Raw genomic sequence first — 25,710 nt, forward strand, 5'->3', positions numbered from 1 at the left:
AAAATTGTAAAACATCACTATTGAATGTTTTATTGTAAAAATTGATTTTTAGTGACAATCTTTAGAAAACTCCGCAAACGTCCATTTAAATAGGCAAATAGAAGTATGGCGTCTTCAACAAAGTTGTTTCTTGCAAACCGTGCTACAACTTTGTCGAACAAAGTGAATTTGTATATGCAGAAATGTAGAAAGTAAAATTCGTTCCTGAATTTTAGGTGGATTAATTACAAACTTGCAACTTCTAAAAAATTAAAAATAATTAATGGATAAACTTTGTTGAAGGCACTACATCTCTAAAAACTTTTTTGGTCAAAATGGTTTAGATCACGTTTTTACAACTTTGGAAACAGTGATGTTTCATCACAGTAATCCGGAGAGAAGAAAATTTTAAGAACAGACCAGTTACCTGCGTTTTAACGTTGTCGGTTTGGGACGCTGCACGCTGCTATGTATTGATGCGACCAAGCAGCTAGAGCCTTGAAATTAACAATTGAAATTATTATTAAGCAATGATGAAATTTGATTTATCACAGCACGAGCAAGGACTCGAATACTAATATTTCTAATTTTCGGAAAAATGAAAAAAAGTGTTGGTTCATTTACAGTTTTTTTTTCCACAACAAAGTTAAAAATTAGTTGTACACCTTATGAATCAAACCGTTCGTCCTCCTGATCCATATCATAACACGAGTGCATTGGAGGAAGAAAATAGCAACATGACAAATATATTAGGGGGATTCATGTCGAGCTCGTAAACAAATACCCAGCCGTAAAAATACTCACCTCCATTGACGAGTAATGGAAGATACACAGTTTACGGCTCGGTATTCGTATACGAGCTCGATGTGAAGACCCCTATTGGTTTTAAGTTTGCGCAGATTGCAACCTCTTCCACGTAGCCTGTCAGATCGGAATCTCCAATATGTTTTATATTAAAATTGCCCCACGCACATGCATATATGCAAATCAGCAGAATAGCGAAGTGCGGAGTCAGAAAGAGGAAGCGTTACACACACCGGAGAACACTGTTCGAGGCCTTCGTCGGACGAGTATGTAAATTAGAGTGCAACTAAGTAGCACCCAGAACCCAGGGATTTTGCCGACGCAAAGATTTATCCCGTCTTGCGCTACATTAATTCCGCATAAATCAAGCAATTATTTTATTTTTCAACGTCATTTTGTTTAACGAAATTTGACATTATGAGGTCTTTATTATCGATATCTTCGCGCTCTCGGTTGCCACGTCAGCCTACTAAGCCCTTGCGGTCGGTCGCCTGTTCTGGCCCTGCAAGCATAATTACAGTTTCCATGTTCGCATAAATTCCCAGGGCATGCTGCGATGATGATTTCGTTCGGATCGGATCGACTCCGATGGATCCGCACCGTACCGGGGCTCGTGAATATTTTTTTTTTGGGATCGAAGCTGCCGGGGCAATTTTCGAAATAAATCATGTTGTTCATGTTCTCAGCTCTTTTTTTTGGTTTTCTGTTCGGTCCTGGTTACGCAGTGACTCCCAAGTGCTTGTTTCGTCAGGTTCCAGGTTTTTCCTCTCTCCCTCTCTCTGTCTCTCCACCCGGTGTTGCTTGTGGTTGAAATTAAGAAATTACGATTTAATGACAGATAACAGTGCGTCATAAATTTGCACTTTCTCAATCCTGTTCGGAGTACGCCTTTTTACATATGCGTGACTATGTTTGTTTTGTTTGCTCGAAGAACGACAGACAAGGATGGAAATCTCCGAGCCTCTCATTGACTCGAAAAAGTGTAATTAGAGTGCCGAGTTGGAGCTGGAATCTCTCGTGTCCAGTGGGGAAAAGTCGAGTTATCAAGTTTGCGGAATAATTAACGACCATTAAAATCTGGCCTTAAAAAGTTTAACAAGTTCCCCTGATGTGTTCAAAGTTAACCGCAAATGCGTTGTGATTCGACGTGATTTTGATACTGCTTGAATCTTTTGATATCAAGTTGCGGATTTATTGCTACCGTAGCTCTCGAAGGCTAGGATTTTTTACTTCATACACCTTTAACTATGTTTGCAACCACAGCAGGGGTTCCATTTTTCGAGAATTAAATATTTGCTTCCAATCCAGTCGCTTGCTTAATCACAATATTTGCACTGGAGATCCTGATTACAGATTTTTACGTCGTGTCCAAACCACTATCTTAAGCTAACGACCAGCGATTCAAATTCAATTCAGGGCTGCTGCGGTCTGGCAAAACCCCTGGGGAAGTTGAAGGATGCATCACGACCGGGGTACGTGCGTAAGGAGTTTTAAGGTGGTCAACATATGGTTATTATCGTCATCACTATTATCAGCGCTAAGATCCGCTCAAGATGACGGCCACGACGTCGACGAAAGGTAGTTTGTGTGGGGTTCTCTGTTTGCACAAGTAGAGCAGCCTTTTAATTTGCAGGTCCTACGCTAAATTAGGGTCATGAAGGAGGCAGTTTAATGACTTAATAACCGATTTCGGACGGCCTGCGAAAATCATCAAAACTTTTTGGTAGGCTTTTCATCGTTTCAGCCGAGCAACAAAAAACAAAGAGAGCGCAAGAGTGCGAAAGTATCGATTATCAAAAATGCCTGGCTCCACGGATGGCAGAACCCTGACCGGGACCGACCACCGCCATCACGAAGAAGAGAAAACCGGACAGCTTGTTCGGAGAATTCTTTCCCTCCGAATCGCAGCGGCAAGTGATAACACTCACGCTAATTAAACATTGATAGTACTGTCGCGATAAGAGCTGGTGCAGCCTAAAACCGTGCGCTTTAATGCACTTTTCGCGGGTCAGAGCGCATATTTCAAGACCCCAGCATCGGGCAGCCGCTCTGACCCGATGATTTGTTTTGCATTTCATGAATTTCTTATCAGCTCGCAACAAGCGCGCAAGCAAAGCAAAGCAGGCTCAGGCGGTTTGGCCGCAACTCGCTGCATTTATCAACTGCCCGAAGCGGCAAGGTTTGAGGGCTTAAAACAACATTAAAACATTTTTAAATTAGCCAAAATGCTCGCATCGGCGAAGTCGGCTGAGTTCCGGTAAAATATGCTTCGCGTTGCGATTGCTGACAATTAAATATGGGACTCGCTTCGCCGGTGGAAATTGATAGCACTTTGACCTCGGTTGGAATCAGGAAATCGGTCGAGCCGAATTCGGTGCTGGCGCTGTTCATAATTTCCCTATTCCAATAAACCTCAACTTAAATATGTGCCATGCATAACTACATACATTTTTCGGAAAAAAATCTCCAACAAAACATTTCCATTGACACAATCTTACAATATTCGACAGAAGATGCTTCGCCGCTTCGGCGAGAAAACAGAAATGATTTATTGCTTCGATTTTTTACCCAAATTTTTGTTACCCAAAATTTGTTACCCAAATAAACGAACACCCCGGGGAAGCTGGTTTCCAGAAGCCACCAAAGATCTACATCATACAGGGGCGAAACATTGGCTTGTCGAAGCAGCAGCAGCAGCAGTGACGGTGAGGTGCGAATATACGAGCTGAGAAACGTTATCGAATCGATGCCTTTATGAATTTAAATTCATGATTTAAAGGGTTCCCACTCCTTGGGAAGGCGATCGAGCTTCTTCGAATAGGATGAATTTTTTGACACGTATGTGACATGATTGGGCCACAAATTATGCTTAACAGAGCTGTTGTTTGCACACAATTCATGTTATGTGTAAGAAGGATTTTTTAAAATATATGCAAATAATTATTGAATAATTGGTGTAGAATAACGTCAAAACAGTTTTAGCTTAATGAAGCTTGTTACTCAAAATCGGTTTTTGATTTGCGATTTGTTTTCGTTTCAGTATTACCATGGAACGGGGTGAAATTGATTATTTTTTATAATATTTTCCAATTAACTAGCTTCATGTATATTTTTCCCAAAATAGTATATATTTGAAACAAGTACTGGTATGTGCTCTAGAAAACCTCTATAGCTATTGGTGAAATTTCTATTGTCTACTTCATGAAATAAATTCGAGAATTCTAGGTAATATGAGATAAATCGGGGTGAAATTGATCATCCTTGAAATCCATACATTCTATTAGAAATGTGCTTTTTTTTGATATGATATGATATCATATGATGATTTCTGAACTTTAAAACATCAATATATTTCAGGTTAAAATTTATTCATTTTGTTTCACGAGCTGAAGTTTGCTAAATTCGCTCTCATTTGATCATTGTTAGATCGATTTCATTTCGGTTTGTTGCTAAAGCTCAATAACTAGCTCTGAAATAAAAATCTTCGAAGTTTCCTGTGAATTCATCAGTATTACTTTGATGGTATGGAATAATCATTGTTGAAAATTATATTTTTTAAGTTTTTATCAAACTTTACTCACTTCTCCAAATTGCACGTAATTAACCCTTAATTAAGATTATTTTAAGCAAATCCAATACTTTTTTTTGTTTGTGAAACTTGTTTGATCAAATGTGATTGAGTTTTGACTAAGTTAGAAAAAATTTTCGTAAATATGTTAAATTGCACCGGGCATGCAAGGGTTAACTTTACAGGTATGTGAATCTTTCAAATGTTGCATTTTCGGACACGTAAACAATGCCTACTGGTGTAAAATCAGTATCTTTGAATTAGTTTTATCACGAATTTTCAGGTGATCAATTTCATCCTACTGATCAATTTCACCCCATTCCACGGTACGTACTTTTCGTAGCTTGCAGACTGATGACTACCACTTCCACTCACGTACCTAAAAAATTTCGCCGAATCTCGGCATTATTTGTGCCGAGATTTGGACAGCCGAGTGCTCAGCAACCATCTCGGCTGAATCTATTTTGCTGAGATTCTCGGGCAACCAATATTTGACAGATGTCATTTTATGCTGAGAATTACGGTACGCATTTGACTGCGCTCTCGGCAAATCTATCCGAACTTTCGGTCATATAAGCTGAATACTTCGGCACAGTAAAAAACCAATTTTTCAGCGGAATCTAATCGCAGAGAATAATTTTCTTGAACTCAGTAGTTTTCTTTCAAAAGATAAATTATAAGCTTAATGAGTTTTAAAAAGTAAAGAATTTTATTCGTTTTGAGTTTTAATACATTAAAAAAAATATAATGGTCTTGCATTCACACGATTTTAGACTACACATTTTCGGGTTCCTACCACCTAGCACAGATCTCTGCTACATTTTTTTAGGTTTCCGGCCTGTAAAAACCTGCAGTTTGCATAAATCTTGACAAAATTTTTATCTGATTCCTGTTTGCTCGCACGTAATTCGTTTGCACAAATTTGAACACAGGAAAAAGGCGGCCAACTCGTTCATAAGACTGACAGCTGTATTGCCGAAACTCGGTAACGAGCAAAATTCGTGCCGAGATTTCAGTAATGTTTTTGCTGACCTCGGCATCAACAGTATTTAACGATAAATTCGGAAAAAAGAACAGACGAGATTCGTCAAGCTAAGTTTCTTTGACGAAGTTTCGACAAAATGATCTGCCGATTTTCGGAAACTAGCTCTTATTTTGCTGAAATATCGGTTGAACCCAAAGTTGCCGAGTGAACTCGGATTTTTTTTATCCAAGCTCGAGATCCTGTTTTAAGTGTGCAGATTGCTTGAGCAACAATGTTTTGGAGTAAAAGTTAAACCAATCTAAGCTAGCTGCAGTAAACGTGACAACAGAGCCGGATTATGGATTGTGGAGGCCCGGCCGAGTACCTTGTGGGACCCCCTTTTCAGTTGGCGAATTTTCAATAAAGGAATATGTCATTCAAAAATAAAATTTTAAGGAAGGTTATATGAGGGTTGTGTTTTTTTTTATTTTTTATTAGCCATGAGTCATGACAAGTGTTCTTTTGTGGGGAGCCCCAAAGTGTCAGGGCCCCTTGATCCGGTTATACCTGACAGTCACCATTGCTGGCCAAGCTCATCTTTACCGTAGCTTGGGGCTATTAGAAATCATATTTATGATGCGGTATTTACTTAATTGGAGGCATCATCAATATTATTTCTAATACGGAATTGGAGGAAACTAGGGGATTAAACAGGATTCGCATCAAACAAGCGATTGTTGAGTCCATTTAGCGTAGTTCCAGTTGCACCACGAGAAGGCGGACTCTCCTACAACCTACTCACAAATGGATTATATTTTATTGTCTGAAAGTTTGGAAAGGATAGGTCAACTAGGTAATTTTCTACGTTTTTTTCCGTTGGTGTAGTTTACTGTGGGACATCCATTATGTGAAAACCTGTGCCTAGTAAATGAAAAAAGAATGTGTTTATTCTAATTTTTTTCAATGCGAAAAAAGCGACACAGAGAAATAATCTTTCGCATTCATTCAACAGCATGTTTAATCATAAGAGAAATATACAATAATCACACAACGAAAATATTTCATATTTTCATAATGAAAATATTTTTATAACGTAATCTTTCTCATATATTTATGCACTTTAGCTAAAATCCGTCCAAAAATAATTATAAAAAAATGTATTTTCAAAAATGCTCCATTTTAGTTACTTTTTTGTAATAAAAGCGTTCTCGAGTTCATTATCAGATTCCCTTTTTTTCTTGCCTTCTTATAGAGTTAGAACACGAAAAAGTGTGAAGTCAAATTGTCCTATCTTAAAAATAATCGCATCCATTCTATTCAAAAAATATTTGGAATTGATTTTTACGTTTTTCATTAAAAAAATTATCATTTTATCAATGAATGCCATGAAAAAGGTAATTTTAAGTAGATACTGAAATTGCCTTCACGTCAATTAAAGTGCCGTCTGAATCAAAGCGTAAAGCACTGTTCCGTGTTTTCAATGTTTTAGCAATATCCGGAAAAATTATTTCTGCTATATGGAAACTGTTCATTAGTACTAGTTTCGAAATCAAAACCGTCACATTTTTCTTTTTTTGAATTCATACTTTCATCCTTGCTGCCGTAAAACTTTTTGATTAAATTCATAATCGAACTGAACGGAAGTAACTTGAAATGATCAACAAATAATCACAAATATCAGTGTTTTGACAGTAACGTAGGCGCACAATAACTGCACTTATAATAACTAAAAAAAACAAACAACTAGGGTAAAATCACCGGTTTTGGCTATGGTATGTTATGTATGAAAAATAATTGTTTTCCTTCTTTCGAAAAATATGTAACTGAATCAGTCAGAGATCGGATGATTTCGCTTATATTCTGCATTAACATTGAGCTTAAATAATAAAACTATGTTATTTTGTTTACTTATTTTCCAACCGAAAAACTTCTCTAGGCTCCTATTTTGGCCAGAGTGTTGCTAAATTAATCACTTGAAGCTCCTATATTGGCCAATTCGCGAAAAAGTTCAAGTCACAGCATTTTATAATGTAATTGGGCCATACCATCCAGATATATTTTATCAGCAGATAATCCTAGTTAGGCCGTTACAAATTTAATGTCTATTCTATGTCATCCTCCTCCCTTATTCAAAAATTTTGAAAATTGAAGGTGAAGAGAAAAAAGTTCAAGCCTTTCTGTTATTATCAACGTATGCGGTAAAACAATGGACTTTTTTGGATGGTGGTAAAAAATAACTAAGAGAGATAATTTAGTTTGATAAATTTTCCATGGAAGGTAATTATATTATATTACTTGCAAAAAAATCTAGCGCCTTGCGAGTAGCCTTCCGGCAGTCAACCAGAACATTCGCCATGGCGGACGAAAACATAGTTGTGGACGTTTTTGAGTGCTTTCTTCGTTTTATTTATGAATTCCTCCACGGCTTTCGAGACAAAATCGTTGGAGTTGATCTTACGCTTCAGATTAGCCCAGAAATTTTCGAAGGGGCGCAGCTGGGAGGCAGTATCGCCGACTCGAGTACCACATCAATCATCCCTAAAGTGCCCTGCCAGTCGTTGCTATCCACAGGGTGAGATAGGTCTCGTCGTCCATCAGCACCGCGACGTCAGTATTTGCCGGGAAAAACGCTTTGATCATCTTATTCAACCGCTGCCGCTTCTTGACATTTATATTCATGTTCGCCAGGTACTTTTTCACTGTTTGGACGGTTGCACCAACATCCCGGCCAAGCGGATGCACCGATGTAGCTACTTTTCTCTCGATCTTCTTGTCGCTCAAGGTCTCCGGCCGTCCGGAACCGAGCTTTCTTTCGATGCTCTGATTATACATTCCAGAATGGGTATATCCGGCGTCCGTGATGTCCGTTTTCCACGCGACGGAGCACCGTCCTTCGAAAGGGCACACTTCCGAATGAAGCAGGTTCATTGTTTACGCCATTATGGTTAGAGCTCGACTGATAGAGCTGTCAAATTTTTACTGTTGACTCATGGGTTACTAAGATTGATGCTGCATAAGTAGTTTCGTCAGTACGTATGAAAGTAAACCTATAAAAAATCGACTTTTTTTTTCAATGCGTACGTTATTCAAGATATGTTCCAGTTTTAGTTTATTTATAAACATTTATTTAAATCAAATCATTGATGCATTGACAAATTTATAGCATTTATTATAATTTTGCTTCATTGCTAAATATCAACACTTTTTTAATCTTTCTCTAGAGCATTCTCACCTACTTTTACTTATGCGTCCTGAGCATCCGTAGTGGTGCATAGGGCCGATTTGTAAGATGTCCATCTTGGGTGGCTGCCCATTTTAGCTATGAACTGGGCCCAGGTCAGATTCCTATCGAGTTATTTGATTCCCTTGATGAGACTGGGTCGCTACCAGGCGTTTCCGCTCCTTCGAAATGTGTGGCCGATCCATCCCCACTATCGTTCCCAAATTTCTATTGCTATCGGCTTTCGATGGCACCGTCGATGAAGCTCTGCATGTGAGAGCCTTGTACCGCGCTTTGATGAGCTTGACGATTTTATCTGGGACTCTTTTGCGTCTCAAGGCGCTCCACAGATTTTCGTGAATAAGTCGCTCAAAAGCTATTTCTTAGTCAAAAAAATCGGAACTCGAAATTCTGTTTTATTATACAGAGACTTCGCGGTGTACAGGACAATTGCAGGGCTAGCGCAACGATCCTACTGCCATTAACACTAACACTAACCAAATACCAAATATAGGGACTCTTGGAATTCATTGACCTGCTCCAGGATCATGCGGAGTGTGACAGGCGTTTTGCGCTGAAATCGTTGCCGTAAAATCAGTCCATCTCCATACATTTCTCTGTCGGTTTCTGTAACGATTCGAAGGTTTCAGAGACAGTAGGTGGTATGGCAGAGCTGAATGCCACCACGGGTCGGTAATTGGCGATTACTGAAGGCCACGGAAGTGCTCACTGCTAGCAAGCAGTCCCGGACCATCAGCGGGAGCTAGCCTAGGTCGTGGCGAGATTCAGGCACTGGGCCGCTGAATTCTCGCAAAAGCCACACTGGCCGGAAGCAGCTCCGACGGAGCGAGTAGTGCCGCTCCCACCACCCAAATGCACTATACCGGCCATTGGGACTGATGCCAGTAATGTTTCCAATTACGGCAACTGGTCGCATCACTATAGGATAAGAGTCGGATTTCGTTTTCGTACCATGATTTTGGGCTGGCACCTGCGCCGAGCTCCCTTAGTAATGTCGTGTGATAACGGCTTGAAACGGCGAGATTACAACCGGTGCAGGGGTCTCCGTCCCGTAAAACCTGGCAGGCCTTCCAGTACGTTCCGAGTCCATTGCCGGGTGGGAACCCGGCAGGAGTAGGATCAGATGTCTTTTCCTGACTTGCGCCGGTCGGGGGTGTCATAGTTGCCCATAAGGCGCTATGGCAGCCGCCCCTAGCCATGGCCTCACTGCTCCGGCATAGACTACCTTGGGACCATTTAGGCGACTACTCCATTATGGATAAGGATAGCGGCTGGTAGGGGGACCCAATAAACAAAAATGTTGAACTCAAAAACAAAAGAGACGGGTGCGGAGGGGTTACCAAATCCCTTCGCACGAGGTGGCATCCAGCGGTCTCCGCAGAAGAAGGCGGAGACGGATGCGGCGAAGTCTGGAGGTGGAAAAACGGCGAATCCGTCGGTGTCCACACCAGACATCTCGGTAGACGGTCCCTTGCTAGTCAAGGCCGTCGAAAGGTGTATGGACACGCGGCCAAGAGTGGCGGCGCTGTCTGAACAACTCGATGCCATAATCGAGTTCTTGGCGAACAGGCGAAACATCGCTGGCGACCTGAAGCAGAGCCTCCTCCTGCTTCGGAGCACCATTGATGAAGCCAGAAAGGAGCACGAAGAACTCGTAGCTCGGGTGAAGGCGGCCGAGAAAGCGGCCAGGACCGGGAGGGCGACTGCATCTAAAGAGGTGCAGACAGACGCCCCCTCGTTCGCGTCGGTCTGCTCCACGGGGCAGGTCGCTAAGCGAACGAGGCAGTCCCCGGGGGAAACGGCCCCCGGGAACACCAAGAAACGATTGGTCGTGCTACTCCCACGGGAACACACGCCAACCGGTTCAAGGTCCACCGCGGAAAAGGCACAGGTGGAGGCTACGGGCAACCCTTGGACTACCGTAGAGGGTAGGAAGCGTCGGGAAGGTGCGACGCGACATGATGGCGGAGCGGCCAGAGGACCAAAAAAGGTCAAAAAGGCGCGGAGTAGGGGTGATGCCCTCATACTCAAGACGGATGGGTCGAAGTACTCAGATGTCTTGAAGAAGATGAGGGGGGAAACCCAGCTCAAGGATCTGGGGGCGGATGTGCGGAGTATCCGCCGATCTCGCACTGGCGAGATGATACTTGAGCTCCGGAAGGACGCCAAGAACAAGGGGGCTACCTACAAAACGGTAGCTGAAAAGGTCCTAGGGAAGGAGGTGCAAGTGCGGGCACTCACCTCAGAAGTGACTCTCCAGCTTAAAAACCTGGACGAAATCACTGAGGGGTGCGACATTGCACAAGCCCTAAAAGCGAAGTGCGGGGTGGAGGTGGCTAAGGAGTCAATCCGCCTCCGCAAAGGTCCGGCGGGGACCCAGATAGCTACCTTCCGACTACCGTCGGCGGACGCTAACCTGGCCCTGAAAGAGGGCAAGTTGAAGGTCGGCTGGTCTGTATGTCCTCTGGGCATACTACAGCAACCAGACATTTGCTTCCGGTGCATTGAGGGCGGACATAAGTCCTGGACCTGCAAGGGGCCCGATAGGAGCCAGCTGTGCAGGCGTTGTGGAGATGCAGGCCATAAAGCAAAGGACTGTGTGGAGTCTCCCAAGTGCATGGTATGTTCCGGGAAACGGGACGCCAAACACTTTATGGGAGGCCCCAGGTGCCCAGCCGGTAAGCCGGCTGCGAAACCACGGGCGTAAGGGTGACGCAACTGAACCTGAACCATTGCTTCGCGGCTCAGCAGCTGCTACACCAAGCAGCCACTGAGTCGTTGTCGGACATCGCCGTCATATCGGATCCCTACCGTATCCCTCCCGGAAACGGTAATTGGGTTGCGGATAGGTCCAGTTTGGCGGCCATATGTACGACGAGCAAGTTCCCGGTTCAGGAGGTTGTCTCAACCTCAGAAGAAGGGTACGTAGTTGCTAAGGTAAACGGAGTGTTCTACTGCAGTTGCTATGCTCCGCCACGTTGGTCTACCGAAAGGTTCACCCAGATGGTCGACCTCCTATCCATGGAGCTAACGGGCCTAACGCCGTTGGTGGTGGCGGGCGACTTCAACGCTTGGGCTGTTGAGTGGGGAAGTCGCTTCACGAACCAGAGGGGCCAGATCCTGTTGGGGGCTTTTGCAAAGCTCAACCTAGATCTGGCCAACGTTGGGAACAAAAGTACATTTAGCAGAAATGGTGCGGAGTCGATCATCGACGTGACGTTCTCCAGCCCAGGACTGATCAAGAACTGGAGGGTAGACGATGGCTACACTAATAGCGACCACCAGGCGGTCTGTTATAGTGTAGACAACAACGAGAGGCGGCAAGCGACGGGTAGAGCCAACACTCCGACCGTTCGCGGGTGGAAGACATCGCACTTTGATGCCGAGGTATTCGAAGAGGCAATGAGAAGGGAGCGCGAGGGGGGCAGTTGGCTCCGCCCGACTGCTGACCAACTAGTTGCTATGCTATCGCGGGCGTGCGACGCCACCATGCCTAGGACTCGCCAACCTAGGAATGGAAAGCTACCGGTTTACTGGTGGACGGACGCGATAGCCGACCTTCGCAGTGCGTGCCTCCGTGCAAGACGGAGGATGCAGCGTGCGCGAAACGAAGAAGAGAGGACAGAGCGCCGCGCAGCATTCAGTTCGGCAAGATCGATGCTAAAGAGTGCGATAAAGGCCAGCAAGAGGGCCTGCTTCGATAGGCTATGTGCGAGTGCCAATACAAATCCGTGGGGTGACGCCTACAGGATCGTAATGGCCAAGACTAAAGGCGCGCTGGCGCCTGCAGAGCGATCACCAGCGATGCTGGAGCGTATCATCGAGGGACTCTTTCCACGCCACGAGCCAAGTCCTTGGCCTCCGGCAGTCGAGTCTCTCGTCCGACGTTCCAGTATCTCAGACATAGACCAGAGATGGTCGGCCAACCTGCCGAGCATCCAATCCGTGAGCGACGACAGCCGTGTCGAGGCAGGGGAGGAGGCAAGGGTTACGAATGAGGAACTCATCGTGATCGCCAAATCCCTAAAGGTGAGCAAGGCACCGGGACCGGATGGTATCCCTAACCTGGCGATCAGGCTGGCGATAAAAACGGCCCCCGGGCTGTTCAGAGCAGTCATGCAGAGGTGCCTGGATGACTGTCTCTTTCCGGACAGGTGGAAGCGGCAGAGACTGGTCTTATTGCCGAAGGCTGGGAAACCGCCAGGGGACCCATCGGCATATAGGCCTATCTGCCTGCTGGACACCGCGGGCAAGGTGCTTGAGAGGATCATCCTCAACAGACTGGTGAGGTACACGGAGGGTGTACACGGTCTGGCAAGTAACCAGTTCGGCTTCCGGAAGGGCAGGTCCACGCTGGACGCAATCTCTTCCGTCATCAAGACGGCGGAGGTAGCAATCCAGCGCAAGAGAAGGGGAATACGCTACTGCGCAATCGTCACGCTCGACGTGAAGAATGCGTTCAAAAGTGCCAGTTGGGACTCCATAGCGCTCGCGCTCAGGAGCATCCATGTACCGGTGTCGCTGTACAAGATTCTGGAAAATTATTTCCAGAATCGAGTACTTGTTTACGACACGGAGGAGGGTCAGAAGTGCGTCCCAATTACCGCAGGAGTTCCGCAAGGTTCTATCCTGGGCCCGGTGTTGTGGAATGTCATGTATGACGGAGTGTTGAAACTCAAGTTCCCTGTAGGGGTTGTGATCGTCGGCTTTGCAGACGACATAACGCTGGAGGTTTACGGCGAGTCTATCGAGGAGGTCGAGTTGACGGCCGCGCACTGTATACGCAAGGTCGAGGACTGGATGCGCTCCAGGAATCTGGAGCTCGCGCATCATAAGACGGAGGTCACGGTTGTGAACAACCGTAAATCGGAGCAACAGGCGGTGGTCAGAGTCGGAGACTGCACCATCACCTCGAAGCGATCCCTGAAGCTCATGGGGGTTATGGTGGACGACAAGCTCACGTTCGGGAGTCACGTCGACTATGCCTGTAAGAGGGCCTCATCGGCTATTGCAGCACTATCTCGTATGATGTCCAATAGCTCAGCGGTTTATGGCAGCAAGCAAAGACTTCTTGCCAGCGTGGTTTCGTCCATACTTAGGTATGGTGGGCCAGTGTGGTCCAGAGCGCTAGGTACTAACAGTTACCGTGGTAAACTGGAAAGTACCTACAGGCTCATGTGCCTGAGAGTTGCGAGTACGTATCGTACGGTGTCATACGATGCAATCTGTGTCTTGTCCGGCATGATGCCTATCAGCATCGCCATCAAGGAGGACAGAGAGTGTTTCGACCAACGTGACACAAGGGGCATACGAGGTACCAGAAGGTCATTCTCGATGCTCCGTTGGCAGCGGGAATGGTCCAACTCCACAAAGGGCAGATGGACGCACCGACTCATACCGGAGATATCCGGCTGGGTCGGGAGACGACATGGTGAAGTGAACTTCCACCTGACACAAATCCTGTCAGGCCATGGTTGTTTCAGGCAATATCTGCACAGGTTCGGACACGCGGTGTCCCCCATGTGTCCCGAGTGCGTGGAGGAGGAGGAGACTGCTGAGCATGTCTTCTTCGTATGCCCCCGTTTCGCAAGAGCGAGGAGCAACATGATGGCTGTGAGCGGGCCTGGCACTACTCCGGACAATCTAGTCCGGAGGATTTGCGACGACCCGGACATCTGGAACGCGGTCTGTGCGGCCGCCTCTCAGATTGTTCTGGAGCTGCAACGTGTGGGGCGGGTCAACCACCAACACGCCAGTGGTAGCTAATTACCAGTCTCCAGGTAGTTAGCTAGGAGGTTATAAGAGTAAAGAGGGTGCATCACGCACAAAAGCCACTCCCCGACGTAATACTTAACCGTCGTTCCGGGAAGACCAGGGCTGGAGACTGGAGGGGTTTTAGTGGGTCGGGACAGGGATCAGTAGGTGTCTGGGCGAGTGTAACTACCCCAGCATCTCTCCCCTAGTCTCATCCCCACACCCTGAGTTCTCTTCTCAGGTGTCTGTTTGCAGATTTCCCCGCCACCTTTAAAAAAAAAAAAAAGAGACAGTAGGTGGTTGGCCTAAGGCCTCCCATCCCCGTGTAGCTTTCGGAGAAGAGCATTCCATATTGAGCCGCTGGATGTCAGCCAGACGCTGTTCGAGCCGCACCTCCAGGATGAACAGACGCTTGGGTTGGCGAAGCATTACCTCTATGGACGAAGATGGTTACCGCGTCAATGATCGAATCTCTCGTAGCTGTCGTCGGATTGACAACATTATTGATCTTGTTTCAGCTGGCAGTTTATTGTATTCATATGACTCGTGGATGAGTGATATAGGTACTCGTGGGGACCGAAGTCAGGTTGCCGATCCTACCAGGTCGTCAACTCACCATTTGAAGCCCTTCAATACCTATCCATTTGGGGTAATCCTTCCCTGAATCGAATTTAAGTCTCTGTTTTGGGAATATCTGGAACATGTTTCTGAGAGATCATAATTACACTTTTATTTTCATGAACGTTTTTCGGGACCTTTTCCCTGAGTAATTTTGCAGAATTCGATTAACTGGTCATTTACTCGAGGGTGTCCGGAACATGTTTGGATTTTTATTCCTTTTTTAGTTTCCGATCCTATAGTCCTATAGTTCATTCAATGCATTCGTTGCAACTGATGTTCCAAGTTCACTGTCGATGAACGTTGTAAAGTAAGTTACATATTGAGCACGGCAGCTTTTGATCAGTTGTTCCATCTCGTAACGAATGGTACCGTGGCAACGGGACACATTTGTTTCAAGTAAGTTCCACTAACTAAGGTTTGAATCGCAGTTTTCTCGAGGAAAAATGGGTGAAATTGACTTGTAGAATGCCTATTTGAACGATCAACTGAAGGAAACTCCATCATCCAAATTTAACCGTCTAAAACCAAAATTGCAGGTCAGGTTTTTTAGGCTTTTGCCTAACTGCATGATTTTCGCATGCTTTTGTGATGTAAGTGACGTTGTCCGTTACAAAGGCAAGAACTACATCGAAATCACTGAAAAACCTTATCATTATTTTAAATATGCTTTGAGACAGTGTTTAGCATTGACGTGATGCAAATAAATAATATCAGCTGTAACAGATCCCATTTTTTCCTGTTTAGAAGTCGTAACAGGAAGAATAAATATTACATGAAGTACAAACCGGTCTTGTGAAACGCTGGCCTCATGCAATTTTAACTCGATTTTCAAGTTTCTGTTAATTTTGCTCAAACACTTTCAGAAGGTACTCCTTCCGGAGGTGAGACTGATTTGGAATGCTTGTTAATGATGTCTTTCTTGGAAAAATCCAAAGTTACATTGCACAGAGAGCGAAATGCAGTACACCTTCAGAGTCCGGCTTCAAACGATTTTCACACGAAATGTTAATTACTTTTTTTATATTTTCATGCAAAAGTTGTTATTATGAGCGGAGAAAATAACCAAAATCTAGCTATTTTCTTGCAGAATGCCACTTTTTATTCCCATGAAAACAAAACACAAATATCAAAACAATATACGTGGCCGGTTTGTTCGAAGGTGGGCGTGAGATAATGAGAGAGGAATTACTGTTATTTACAGAGACTATACACTACAGCAGTGATGCCACATTTTCATCTGTATTTAGGAGCTCAAAAAATCTTATCATCATGGTAAAATTTGAAAAAATCTGTAAAATAAAATTTGCATATGTACTGGACATATCCTTCTCGTAAAAAATGCAATATAGCTTGTTTAACATTTTTTCCGTGATTCATTCATGCACACGTTTATTCGTAACATATGAATATAATAAAACCTTCGACACGCTCCACCGCATTTGAGTTAATTTATGTTTTTCAACTATATGTTATGTTTTTCAACTATATAAACTGTTATGTTTTTCAACTGGAGGAGGACTGGCAACAAGGCCCGCTAAGTGTCGTGCGTGTTTTATCTCTACGTGAAATTTAGCTAATTTAAGCTGTTTCCCCCCAAATAATATTAGTATACAGTGAATTTTATAAATTAAGTTCTGTTGGCTACCGGAACAGTGAAAAAAGGAGTCACCGGGAAATTCTAAGCAAGCTAAGTAACAATTTATTTTGTAAATATGTGGTGTGTTTTGCAGTCGGTTATTCGAGACGCACAAAAAACACTGACGAATAAAGTATGCTCACAGCGCCTCCTGTAAGCGGATAGAAAAGCGAGAGGTGTACATGAAAAAGTTGCGACCTGCATATTTTCCACTCATATTATTGCGTGCGCGTTAGGCAATTCCATTTTACCATTTTACGAACTGCTAGAGTAGGATACACGGTATTTGCTGTTCCATGTTTTCTATGAGAATATTTTCCATGAATTGAGTTCTGAAACGTCTCGTAAAATAGTCTATAGCCGTGTAAGGTCGTTTCTATTGCGCTCAAACTGTGAATCGTCGCATCGCGGTACTCTATTTTTTCCACTTTTTGCTGATAACGTTCGTGGTTGTGATAAATGCGTGAACGTGTGGATGATTTGTTTAGATGATTTTACGCGATGAATAGTCGTAGAAAAGAGCGAGACATCTATGCAAGCGCGGCAGCGTTTTTATAATAACCTATTTCAATTCATGTTTTCAGTCACTGGAAGGAGCAAAACAATAACTATTGATGTGTCATGAAAGAGTCTTTTTTAGACCTTCACTCTTTTTGGGAACACAATATAACGGACACTTTTCATATGTTCTTCGAATCCGTTTTATTTTTCGCGTTTTCCACTTTAACAATATGAAAATTTCAGCTATGGAAGGCAGTCAACCGAGATTTTCTTCACATGCTTCTTGTTGTATTTTATAATTCATTTTTAAGAATCTCACATTATATATGATCATATCTACAATGTTTAGATGACTTTATACGGTGAATAGTTGCGATGGAATGTTGTTGTAATAATTTATTTCCATCAATATGTTCAGCCGCCGAAAGCAGCACAATAACTACTATAGAATTTTCATGAATTAGTCTAATATAAGTTCATCTATTCTATTTTAGCACAACATGACGGATCATTTTCATATGTTTTTCGAATCTCTTTTAAATATTTCTTTTGCGTTTTCTGCGTTAAAAATTTGAATATTTCAGCTATGCAAGGCAGCCAACCGAGATCTTCTTTACATGTCATATTACTTCTTTTTTTTTTTAGAATTCATCTTCATTAATCTCACATTATTTGTATATGATCATATTTATATTGTTACATCAATCCAATTAAATCATGGTCATATCACTTATCAAAGTGAATCCTGATCAAAAACCTACCCCACTAACAAAAACTCCCTTCCGTAGTCTTTGTAGGGATGCAGAGGTATACTCGATCTCTAACAAAACAAAGACTACATTCTAACACTCCTTCCTTATTGAAGGCTTCGTGCGGTACTGGCATAACTCGAAATTCAGAGTTCGAAGAGAAACGGGATTGAAAAGTTTGCGTTTAAAATTACCTTTATCGTCTCCAAGAAATCTACGAGCAAGTTAAAAACTTTCAAAGACACATCAACTGATAACTCAGTTTTTTTTGTGGATTTTGAAACAAGTCTTTGTGAAATAAAATTTAATAATATTTGGTATCATTTGACTGCAACATGGAAAACTTTTGAGTTGTGCCGGTATTGCACGAAACCGACGATATCCCCATCTGACTGTAAGGACGTGGCCGACGCCGTTATTGGTCTATAAAAAATCGGGTCATTGAATGATGCACAGTGAGAAGGAATTACCACTCCCAGTCGTTCTTTCAGTTGATTCATTGTGCATCTTGAGTGGCTCGGACCCATCACGGAGTAGCAACCATTGATATGTACAGTCAGAACTAAGCTAAGCTAAGCTAAGCTAAGCTAAGCTATATAAACTGTTATGTTTTTCAACTATATAAACTATATAAAGAACCAAAAAAATCTGTATAAATCTGAATTATATCCAGAAAATCTGTAATCTGTATATGCAGATATCTGTGTGAAAAATACGCAAAAAATCTGTATAAATGCAGATAAATCTGTATATGTGGCATCACGTGAGTTTGTACACTACAGAGCCGACAGGACTTGCTCACCATTATGGTTTTGTCAAGACAAAACTCGGGAACTACCCGAGCAAAATGACACAGCATTCTCCATTTTGATGTAACGTTTATACTCACGATGAGCGTCTTATCGGCTCTGTAGTGTACAGTCTGAACTGTTTTTTCTTTTTTTTTTTTTGGAAGGGGGGATGAAACTTAAAAGTTTACATAAAATGTTGCTGTTGTTGTTGCTGTTATTACGTGTTAAACGTGATTTAAAAAAAATATCGTCGTCCTTCGGTTTTCAAATCACGAATTAAAACTGCTTGAGATCTGCTTGAAATTTATTAAATGACAGTTCACCCATGTACTAATTCAATATTCTTTAATTTTCATGTGAAAATCGAAGGACAACGACACAAAAAATTTCAAACTCACGTTTTGCTCAAAAAATTTCACTCTTTTAGCTGATATATGAAAATCACCCAATTAAAAAAAATCTGCAACAGCCAAGCGTCTCAATCTCACAAAATCAGTAGAAGTTTGAAGAAAGTTACGTGAATCCTGCCGTGCGAAGATTACGACAACCGCCAAACAACTAGAGTGGCGACCATCAAATTTCAAGAATTGAGAATGTTAGCAACATTGCCAATTGTAAGGCGGTATTGCTATACTATTATTTTGCCGTTCTACACATAATTATCCCTTGTTTCAAATCATGTAAACGAAAAAACAATGTGAGTAGGTACTTCGTGGCACTACTGAAATAGTGAATATGTGAGTTTGTGTGACGAATTTGAATAGAAAATATCTAGTGGGACTAATATTCGTAAAAAATTATCGAGAGGACAAGCAAATTTGATACTGTATTTGAAGACTTACAGAAGAAACAATGGTATTTTCGAAAGTTTTACAAAAATATACAAAGCAGTTTCACAAAAAAGTCCCAGTTTTAAAATTTTTTAATCGTCATTTTTGATTTGGCTGAAAATTTACATAGATGATTCCATAGGCAAGAGATTTTTTAAATTTTTTGGAACACGGCTCATTTTTGAGAAGCTATTGAAAAATGCTATTTTGAGAAGGTTTTGATGATTACGAATATTATTAGGGCCCAAACTGTTTGTTTGATCGTTATGACGTCTTCGGCAAAGTTGTAGATAATAATTTTGTCTTTCCGAAAAAACTATACACTCTAAAAAAATAATGTTTTTTTTTATAAAAAAAGTTGAATGTTAAGTAAAAACTAAAAATTAACTATCTTAAAAAACTCATTTTTTTAAATCTATTCTTCATATAAAAACTAAAAGAAAATACCTAAACAATGTAACTGGTCCGATCATGGAGAAATCAGGGTAAAAAAGTTATAAATTTTAGAAAAAATATTGATTTTCTTTTTTTACAGGGTATATTTTTTATGGAAGGACAAAATTATTATCTACAACTTAGTCAAAGACACTATGGCAATCAAACAAACCGTTTCGACTGTAAAATAATTTCTATTTGCCCATAGAGTGCTCTATAGGAAATTAAAAATATTTCTACAGCCAAATCAGTTTGTTTGATTGGCAGTGTCTTAAGCAAAATTGTAGAAAAAAATTTTGTCCTTCCATAAAAATATGCCCTTAAAAAAAATTGAAAAACTTTTGGACCGGTTGCGTTGTTTAGGTTATCTTTTGTAGTTTTTTTATAAAATGATAAGATTTTTAAAAAATAAGGTTTTTCAGATAACTAATTTTTAATTTTTATTTTAACTTTTTAAAAAAAAAATTTTTGCAGTGTATAGTTTTTTCGGAAAGACAAAATTATTATCAACAACTCCGGAGTGATTTGCGATAAGGGCGCAACTGGCAAAAGATATGCATTGGGGAATATCAGTTTGAAAATTTGCAAGTACATTTTCAAATCGTGATTTCAAAGGAAGTGACTAACATTAACATCAATACCAAAAATCGACGTAAAATAAACCTGGCTTATAGTTTCCTAACAATACTACATTAAATTTGTGCATTTATGGCTTAAATCTGCGCTTTACTTATAACCTTTTTCTAATGAGCCCTAAAGCATTCTGACAACGAGATTCGCCCACCTCTATTTCGCCTTAAAGCATTCTGACAACGAGATACGCCCATCTTTCTTTCGCCTTGTTTTTATCTTTTCTTCAGTTGCGCCTCTTTAAATGCGCCTTTATTTTGAAAACAGAAGTTGATCCGCCCTTTATTGTCGCCCGTTTACGGAATATTTCGCAAGAAAGCCCGTTGTTTCAAAACATTGTAAAGGGCCTAGTTCCAAAGTATCTTTTGTTTTGGGTAAACTGTTTTGTCGCATTTTACTAAAAACCTGATTTGAATAATTTTATCGATTTATACAAAAGAAAGGATTCTTGCCATGAATTGTGTGAGTCCTTTCGAAACCAATGGTGTAATAAAACGATTTGTTTACATTTTGTTAGTTGCGCCCTAAACGCGAATCACTCCGGAACTTTCCCGAAGACGTCATAACGATTTAACAAACAGTTTGGGCCCTAAAAATATTTGTAATTATCAATACCTTCGCAAAATAGCATTTTTCAATAACTTCTCAAAAATGAGTCGTGTTCCAAAAAACCTTTGCAAAGTTTCAGCGAAATCAAAAATGGTCCATTAAACTGGTTGCCCTTTTTTGTGGAATTGCACTCCATAAAAATAGACCCTTTGGTGTTAAAAAACGAAAATCGACTAAACGCAACATGGAAAATTTTTGATAGCAAGAATTTTTGTTTTTTGTACCCTTGCTGTTTTTCTTTCGCTACACTTCACGGTAAATCAGGGCTCGATCCAAAATGGTAGAAAATGCTTTGGAGAATCAAAAGAGGCATCAACAGCGATTAGTAGAGTTCAAAAATATGGTTCAATAAACCTTAAAAAAAATAATTCGAAATTCCTTTGTAACAGAATACGGTTGGTTACTTAGAGAATTGTATTGAAATACGAACTTATTTTATTTATTTATAGGAAAAGTAAAAAAATTAGCATCAACCGAGTGCTCCATAGGACAAAGGGAAAAAGAATATGTATTTGCAGTAAACAATATGAAAACAGGAAACAACACCTATGTCACTTCTATAAGTGAGGTTCGTAAGGCTCAAATGATGTTGTATCAATTTCCAAAAACTAAAAACCTATCATCGAAGATTTTTGACATACCAAAAAAGAACAATTGTTCGCAAAACCTACGTACCATTGCGATTTATTTTACTGGCAAACTTACAAGTCACAAAGCTGCACTGTGAATCGAAATTGTAATCGCACATATGTGAAAACGTCTTGTATCAATGCCCAAAATGGGCCTCTCCAGATTGCCGAAATTCCTTTTGAATCTGCGGAGCAATGTTTTATTCATGAATCGAGCCAAACAATTTATAAATAGCGTAAATATTTTGCGCTTCCTAAAAGGATTCGATCAAACAAAAGCAACCTACTGGCCGTATCGGTTCGATTTGTCCCTGCTGCTCCATTTTAATTGACCGAATTTTCTTTTGCTGCCGTGCTTCGCCGCTCAACACGTAACCCCAAAAACCGGCCCGAACCGTCTGTCTGTTGTGTCCACAGGTAACTTCGCGTGTGGATATGTTTTTCCGCTGCTGAAAACCAGAAGCTACTGTTCGGAATTTCCAAACCAAATCAATCGCCGCTACCGGCGTGGCAGGACAATGATCCATAAATTGTTTCGAAGAAAATCACCCGAAAAAATGCCGCTTTCTTCTGGAGCTCGACAGCTGGCAACACTGGTTCCATTAGTGCTGTCGTCGCTCTGACCGAGACAACAAAAAAGACAGCCAAAAAAATACCACGCCGAAACCGATAACCAATCACGTCGCGCGTCGCTTTCCACGACCGTCCGGCGGTCACCCGAAACTTTCCGCTGCACGCATGCTCCGCCAAAAGCCGGACGTTCGACCTATACGCCTACTTTTCCGCGAGCCCACAATTGGGTGTTTGCGTGAATGTGTCTGCCTGGCTGTGTGTGTATGTACGCGCGAGCCCTTTTAAAAAGCACTTTGTCACGAAACAAGCTTCAAGTTTGCGAACGGTGTTTCGGATTTTCGTCCTCTTATTTACTGCCATCACATCGCCTACTGCTGCGGTATGTCCTTCGGTAGGTTGCGGGATTTTCTCTCGTTGTGCGATTTTTTTTCTTCTCGCCTCGCTTCGCTCGGAGGCTGGCACAATGCCCTTTGGTACATATTCGTGTTGTGGAGGATGTGGTGATGTAGGGAGGAGATGGAGGGGTCGGTCAAAAAGAAGAGCAACAAAAAGTGAAGCAAAAATCAGCCAGCCGTTGGCCAATAAATGAAATTCGCCTTATTCACCTCATTTAAAATATTTTGCGAATCAAGAGTTTGGGTTGGACAGGAGTAGGACGAGAAGGAAGAGGGTTAACGTACGGAAACCTGATTCGACGACGACGACGACGACGACGGCGATGGTTGCAGTGAAAACTTCGATATGGGAGTTTTTTCTTTCCAACTTGTTGCAGAATTATTTTTTAAATGATTGAAGCCGTCGTTGCTCGTTCCAGGGGTTGCCAGTTTGATGTGATATTCACAACAGTTGATTGAACGTTTGAAGGGTTCAACTTACCGGATCATGTTTATGTCCCTATCATACATACAATGTATATTAATAAATTTTCTTGTTTCACCTACCACCTTAAATTAATTTACCTTACTGAGCCTACACTTGAAGAGATTGGCCATAATTCGTACGACAGGCTTGGCGGGTAGCAAAGGATACCAACAAATCTGTAAATAGTGAAATGGAAATTCAAGCAGGATTACTTAAGCGTCATTCTTATCGATCTGCTGCTTACAACACATAATTATACTTTTTTCAATTATCCTTTTTTTTTAAATGTAAATTAATTTCATTCCTATTCTACACTGTTAAATGAACAGCTTGATGGGTCAGTTTTCAATGCGGTTTGACTGTTACTCTGGTGATATTCTTGCGAAACATTTTCGCTTAGGGAAATATTATTCAAGACATATCTTGGACCTTCACTGGTCCGCCCTGACGAAAAATTGTTTTTAAATCATCGCACCAAATCTTTTTAATCACACTTCATTGACAGATAATGGTAACTTCGTTTATGTTTTGAACTTTGTGCTTTTTTCTTGTAAATCAATTGTGTGCCTATTGCGATGGTCTCTTGATCTCTTGATATGAATTGAAATACACAAAAAAAAAGTATCTGCAATACTTCCTCCAGTGGACTACCCTAACGAAGAACATTCTTCTAACTCAACTTCTATTAACATAAATCGGAATAAATAAATGTTTCTCGTGATTCGTGGCTTGGATTAAACAATAACTCGAAAACAGAATATTTTTGGGCTTACTAAAATGATCAATCTCTTTTGAGTTTAAGTCTCAACTTTAACAACCAGACCGATTTTTCTGCTCATTCAAATTCACTCGATTAAACTCACCTGCAAACAGTGAAACCAATGTCCGCACGTGTGCCACGTCTTCCCAATCAGGAACACCCCATTCCGGGCGACCTGCTCCGCACTCAGCACAAACACGTACCAGGGCATTCTGTCGTAGAACGTCCGGCTCAGGTTCGTCTTAACCATAGCCGGTGTGACGAGCTGACACTCGACACCAGACCCACGCAGTTCCTCCTGCAGTGCCAAGCTCAGGCTGTACATAAACGACTTGGTCGCTCCGTAGGCACTCATGTACGGCGACGGAACGGTCGCGGAAGTCGAAGCGATATTAATCACAATTCCCTTCCGGCGATTTTTCATCTCCGGTAGGACGATTCGTGTCAGCATCGCCGTTGACATGATGTTGATGTGAATCAGATCAAGCAGGTCCGATTCCAGCATTCGATCGAATAAACCAAGCTGCGGCAAAAATCCCACGTTGTTCACTAACACAACCACAAAATAGAATTTCAGCGTATAGCGAAAAACATCAGAAGCACTTTGCACTCACCCAGCAATCCTATATCAAATCCGGCGAGCTCCTCTCGTAACTTATCGTAGATTTCTGGTCCATTGGAAAAGTCCACCGCGATCCATTTCGTTCCAACGCCGTACTTTTGTTCGATTTCGTAAGCGACCTTGATCAGCTTAGACTCCGTTCGTGAAATAAGCAAAATATTTAGTCCTTTTCGTGCCAAATTTTCGGCGTAACACTTGCCAATCCCATCGGTTGCACCCGTTACAACCGCCCACGGTCCGTATCGATCGATAAGCTTTTCCCTCAGCACCAGACAGCGAATCGAACCGATCACAATTCCGCACAGTGGGGCCAACACGTAATGAAACAGCCACAGGAAGCAAGCGTACGCTCCGGCTAAACAGAGTAAATCTTTCACGATCGCGATCATTTTTCTAACTAAATCCCTAGATTGAAAAAGCTACTACTGCGTGCGAACGAAACAACTCGCGTTGGACGTCTACAAGAAGTATCATATGCCTAATAATAATTTTACCATTGCATAAGCTTCTAGCCTAGGTAGAGTATGTGGAAAATTGATCCGCCCCTTCCCCCGGACAATAACAGTACTCAGAGGAAAAAAAGTGTTTGGTCACTGCGTGGCTATTGTTAATGGAACGTAATTGTTGAACATCTTCGCCAGTAATGACGTATCAATCTGCGCCGGTCGGGGTTTGTAATTTAATTGCGGCTCGCTGAACAGTATTTGTATACAACAACAAGGCTATGACTGGTGGAGTTTCAATAGTTATCCACCGTCGAATAAAACATCGTGTTTTACCCCATCTTGAAACCAAAGTTATCGAGAGTTTGGGAATTGAAATTGAAACGAGTATTGGCATTTTATTTATAGCCGCAGTGTATTTGCCTTTTCAATGCACTGGTGAGCGAAAAAATTATTTCAAGGGAGATTTGCAAAAACTCACAAGAAATAAATCTAAATTTTTAATTATCGGTGATTTTAATGCGAAACATCGATCTTGGAATAATGCTCAAAGCAATTCCAATGGAAAAATATTGTTTAATGATTGCTCGGCTGGATTTTATTCAGTTTTATTTCCAAATGGTCCTCCATGTTATTCTTCTATTAGGAATCCATCTACAATTGATTTGGTACCAACAAATCAAAGCCATTCATGCAGTGATTTATTAACT

At 41.9% G+C, this 25,710-nt stretch overlaps 1 protein-coding gene across 1 annotated transcript; it reads right to left on the minus strand.

Annotated features, from left to right (window-relative positions):
- Positions 1–23,209: 23,209 nt before the first annotated feature.
- On the minus strand, positions 23,210–24,971 carry LOC129731132 (inactive hydroxysteroid dehydrogenase-like protein 1). The gene is made up of 3 exons (XM_055690907.1): positions 24,550–24,971; positions 24,039–24,484; positions 23,210–23,351 (listed from the first exon to the last, which is right to left on the minus strand). Exons 1-3 carry the CDS (start codon positions 24,944–24,946, stop codon positions 23,265–23,267), a joined length of 930 nt encoding a protein of 309 aa, XP_055546882.1. The 5' UTR covers positions 24,947–24,971; the 3' UTR covers positions 23,210–23,264.
- Between the last annotated feature and the right edge of the window lie 739 nt (positions 24,972–25,710).

The sequence above is a fragment of the Wyeomyia smithii genome, chromosome 3 (genome assembly GCF_029784165.1).
Source record: "Wyeomyia smithii strain HCP4-BCI-WySm-NY-G18 chromosome 3, ASM2978416v1, whole genome shotgun sequence".
Lineage (NCBI taxonomy): Eukaryota > Metazoa > Arthropoda > Insecta > Diptera > Culicidae > Wyeomyia > Wyeomyia smithii.

Bases quoted from the DNA above. Each gene is read 5' to 3' on its own strand.
- LOC129731132 (XM_055690907.1), bottom strand. From the start codon at position 24,946: ATGATCGCGATCGTGAAAGATTTACTCTGTTTAGCCGGAGCGTACGCT. The intron at 24,485-24,549 runs GTGAGTGCAAAG...TGGTTGTGTTAG, and splicing joins ATTTGATATAGGATTGCTGG to TGAACAACGTGGGATTTTTG. The intron at 23,352-24,038 runs GTGAGTTTAATC...CACTATTTACAG, and splicing joins ATTGGTTTCACTGTTTGCAG to ATTTGTTGGTATCCTTTGCT.